This window comes from Hippocampus comes, unplaced genomic scaffold, assembly GCF_001891065.2.
Source record: "Hippocampus comes isolate QL1 unplaced genomic scaffold, H_comes_QL1_v1.1 scaffold384, whole genome shotgun sequence".
NCBI lineage: Eukaryota > Metazoa > Chordata > Actinopteri > Syngnathiformes > Syngnathidae > Hippocampus > Hippocampus comes.
In genome coordinates this window covers 707,556-712,446 of record NW_017805700.1, presented here as the reverse complement: position 1 = coordinate 712,446, position 4,891 = coordinate 707,556, and the positions used below count along the sequence as shown (strand labels likewise).

The window sequence follows — 4,891 nt, the reverse complement described above, 5'->3', positions numbered from 1 at the left end:
TTGCCTCTCTGAACTCAAAACATGGTTCACAACAAACTTTCTAAAATTAAATGTTAATAAAACTGAAATCCTCCTTCTTGGCACCAAATCCACTTTATCTAAAGTAAACAGTTTCTCCCTCAACATCGACAGCTCCTTAGTGTCCCCTTCCCCCAAGTTCAAGAGTCTGGGTGTCATCCTGGATAGCATGCTCACCTTCCACTCACATATCAACACCATCACCCGCACTGCTTATTTCCACCTCCGCAACATTACCAGACTTCGCCCTTCCCTCACCCCCCGTACCACTGCCATTCTGGTCCACAGTCTTGTCACATCCCGCCTTGATTACTGTAACGCTCTCCTCTTCGGCCTACCTCAAAAGTCCCTCCATAAAATCCAGCTGGTTCAAAACGCCTCCGCTCGCATCATCACAAAAACATCCTCCCAGCAGCACATCACCCCCGTTCTCCAACAGCTTCACTGGCTCCCTGTTCAACATCGCATCAACTACAAACTGCTCCTTTATACATATATGGCCATTCACAACCTGGCCCCTCCCTACCTGTCCGACCTTCTCCAGGTGCATACCCCCACTCGCTCCCTCAGATCCTCGTCTTCCCTCCGCCTGTCAGTGCCTCCTGCCCGCCTGAGCACCATGGGAGCCAGAGCCTTCAGTCGCGCTGCCCCAAAGCTTTGGAACAATCTACCTCCGGACCTCCAAAACTGCAAACCTCTCTCCACTTTCAAGTCCCGTCTAAAAACACACCTGTTCAGGATTGCTTACAATACATAGCCCTTCCATCTCCTATATCTTATGATTTTATGTCTTGTTTTTATAATATCTTGCTTAACAATTTTTACATTGTATTTTTTACTGTCTGTACAGTGTCCTTGGGTGGCATGAAAGGCGCTTTTAAATAAAATGCATTATTATTATTATTATTATTTCTCCCTAATTGGTTCAGTAATAAAATAATCCTAATCAGTCAATTAATCAATAAACAAGGTTTTCTATTTAGTTACTCTGAATTTTTAAATAAATGTAACCTGTCACCCCAAAGGGAATTTGCTACAGTCATGGATGATATTCCTTCTGGAATTTTGACCCTCTTGAAAGGGGCGGAAAAAACAACTTACATACCAACCCTGTACCCCAGAACGATTGCTATCGGCAAATACTGTCTAACATCATCAGTCAGAAATAACAACTGTAACATACACTCCCTCTTTCAAAAAGATATTTCGACAACCCCGAATATTATTTCTTACTTGTCTGGTTTTGTTGATAATCTACACTGGGAAAAACTCTGGTCTCTTCATACAAATACCTCCTGACTAATAAAGTAAGGGAAATCTCTTTGAAAATGATACACAAGTACTATCCTACCAAGCATTATCTTCTTAAATTCAAGAAAGACATCTCTGTTGATTGTTCATTTTGTGGAATGTCTCCTGAAATGATGGTTCACTTGTTCTGGCAATGCCCCTATACCAACAAATTTTGGAAAGTTGTGTCCCGATTTATTATTGAACGTATTGACTCTGACTTTACGCTATACTAGAAAAATGTACTGTTTGGCTTCTTCAAAAATGAGGAAAAAAAATGACTAAACAAGTCTTCATTACTGAATAATCATTCTCGCTAAGTTCCATATCCACGTTGAGATGTAGTCATTCAAAACCTATTTTCTTAATTTTTGAAAGAGAATCTAAGAAATATTTGAATTCTATTATGGTTTCCAAAAACTAGAAAGCTGTTAAAACTGACTTTATGCTCTTTATTTGGAATTTTCGGGAAATCCCCTGGCTCTTCTTTTTGTTTGTCTCTCTTCACACTGTGTATGTATTAATAACTTGTTCGTTTAGTTTTCTGTGATTTGTAATTTGACTTGTTCAATAAAGGTTGTTGTTTAAAAAAAAAAAGCAGTCGAATGGCGCATTCAAGTGTGATCAGTTTGGTCGAGAACCGGAAGCCGAGAGGGAGTCGAGTTACGTATTCAGGTTTGCTTCGTTTGGTCGAGAACCAATTTTCGGTCGTAATCCGAGGTATAAAAAACTCAAAATTTTTGGTAGAAAAATGATTTGGTCGAGAACAGAGCCGTTTGAAAACAGAGTTTTGACTGCATTGCTGGATTAATTATAGATTTCAATTTGTTGTTTTTTTTGTTTTTTGTTTTTTTTTTTGCGTGTCAGTCACCTGGCACTGGACAAAGGGAGACAAGGACTATTTAAACACAAGGTAAAGGCCAACAGGTGGAAACAATCAAGGTGGGGCTGACAATCACACTGGCAAAGGAAGAAGGGTAAATGACCTAAACCATGGTGTGTCAATACGGTTTAGCACCGACTCCTGACAGCTCAGTTATCTATGGGTGATCCCTGTAGAACTCCTAAATCAGGAAAGGGTTATTTATGTGACTCTGTGGGACCCTTTTTATCTCCTCCGGCCCATGTCTCCATTCTTCTAAGGCAGGGGTGCCCATTACGTTGATGGCGATCGACAGGTAGCTCGCAGATTGGTCCCAAGTCAGTCGCAAGGGGTGGCGAGGAAAAAAAAAAAAAAAACGAACAAACAGTTGTGCATCTCTGTGCATGTTAGTAATATACTTTTTGTGTTAATGCCCACTGAACCCTAATCATCCTATCAGTCTCACTTTCACAAAAAGTATTGAAAAAACAAAATAAAAGAAAACAGGTCACGTTGAATGTACGGTGGCGCATGAACTGCATCACCGGAAGTTAGGGCTCAGCAGTCTGCAATGGCAGCTTGTGATCAGAGCGATGTTGCTGTTATTATTATTATCAGGCAAAATGCATTTCATGTAGAATTCACCGATGGCACTCGCAAAGAATGAGAATCTGGAGGGCCGAAAGAAGCATTTTTAAACTGTACGCATGAGCTATGATAGTTAACAGGCTGCAAAACTGAGTCGCATCAATCAACTAAAGACTTGGATGACTGGAAGGCAAACCAACGACTGGAACCTGCTGTGGGTGGACTCGTCTCTGCTGGTGTCCCCCTTGGAGTACCCGGAACTGCTGAAGCCGGTTGTCTCTTCAAATGGTTAGGGCAATGAGAGAGTCCAGGTCTGCAGCAAAATCTAATGGCAATAGGTGTTCTTGAACAGGGTCCGCCAGCCCCTTCAAAAATACATCATAAAGTGCCCTGGCATTCCACCCACTCTCAGCAGTCCGTGTTGAAGTGCATGGCATAGTCACAGACATACCGGTCGTCCTTCCCTTGCCTCATCCCACTCAGCTCCCTTGCTTTCTCCTGTTGGGACAGACGAGCCCCCTGTGCATATAGATATGCAACTAGCTGCTCTGCCCCCGCTATGTCCATACTGGCCAGTGTGTACTGTCAGTTAGTGATGGGCAAAAAGACACGGGGCTGCTTCACTGCTTGTGACGAGTAAAAGTGGGCATGGAAAATTAAGTCTCATTTCGAGGCTCGTGTAGAGTGGTCAGAGAGAGGGAGAGAGAGAGAGAGGAAGAGAGAGAGAGAAAGAGAGAAAGGGAGTTTATTTAACCAGTCAACAACTAAAAATGCTTCAGATAAAATTTAAAAGTTTACACTCATATCCATCCGCTTACAAAATAGTTGTAAGGCTCCAATGAATTGTAAGCTGTCACCTGGTGGTGTGTCACAGACCATGTTCTCAACACGTACAAGGTAGTAAACAATGTTGGGATAAGACACATTTAACCAAACATTCTCCACTGAAAAATGAGTTTCGCACAGTGTGAATGGGTCGATTTCTCCTCACAGAGTAACTTTCTGCCAGTATTGTGGTTGGAGATCAACTGGCAAGCTGTCAACATACTTTGAAAATGCCAAAATCAAACAAGTTGATAAATCACTGTTCACAGCCGTGTGTGTGTGTGTGTGTGTGTGTGTGTGTGCAGTGTATATGTAAGCAGCCAAGACGACTGCAGTTTAAAAACAAAAACAAATTAAAAAAAAAAAACAGAGCAACCACTGACTTTTCTACCATATTCTACAGCGTGTTCAGATATTCATTTGAAATTCTATATCCAAAGACAGTACAAAGGAAAAATAAATATTACAATTACTTCTTTTTGTGATCGTGTTGCCAAATGAAATGTTTACTATGAATATGTAAACAAGCTTGATTTACATACAGTAGAAGATGTAAAATTCACCTGTGTCATGGTGGTGTTCCAGAGCTTAGTGACCACAGCATTATTACCGTAATGCTTCTGTAAAGCAGGGCTAGCCCATGCTTTGAGGATCCCCTCGGCCTGTAGACAAGTGAGACAGGTAAACAGATGGAAATTGGTAGTTGTCTCATGTAGTACAGAAGTCAAAGCTTATTTCACCTGAGCGCATGGTCCCTTTCAGCATTTTTTTTCCCAGAAGTTTTTAGGCCACTATTGTTTGTTTTGTTCCTGCTTTTATAGTGCCCCTCTGATGTGAATAACTTAATATTTATTCTGAAATTCTTTTCTTGCAGTTACTGCTTGTGATCCATTGACATGACAAAAAAAAAAGATTCTTCTTTTGTGATACTTTTTCTACACAAAGCATGTCCAGCTCCGGGCCTGGAGGGCCACTGTCAAGGTCATCTTTATTGTCAAATATGCTCTGTGTACAACATACAGCACAGATGAAATTTCTTTCCTCTCAATCCTCAGTGCAAGCATGCAGTGCATTAAAACACACACAGCAACTAAATATAAGGCAGCAAAACTAAACTGGATAAAAAAGACATAATATACAAATCTAAACAATGTAAACAATAATCGCAATGAACAGTCAACAGAGACCAAGGGCACTTGTGACTATTGCGGGTGAAAGTGAAGTAGAGCATTGTGCAAAAAGTTGATGTCGTTTGCAGAGGGGAGGGTCACAGTCTGTGGCAGGAGGCAGGGGGAGGGCAGAGGCGGG

At 41.4% G+C, this 4,891-nt stretch overlaps 1 protein-coding gene across 1 annotated transcript in view; it reads right to left on the bottom strand.

Annotated features, from left to right (window-relative positions):
- The window catches only part of tspan1 (tetraspanin 1), a 62,420-nt gene that overhangs the window by 39,493 nt on the left and 18,036 nt on the right, over nt 1-4,891 (bottom strand). The window contains exon 4 of the mRNA XM_019882643.1: nt 4,147-4,245. Within this exon, the coding sequence (XP_019738202.1) occupies nt 4,147-4,245 (99 nt within the window). The remainder of the gene's footprint in view (nt 1-4,146; nt 4,246-4,891) is intronic.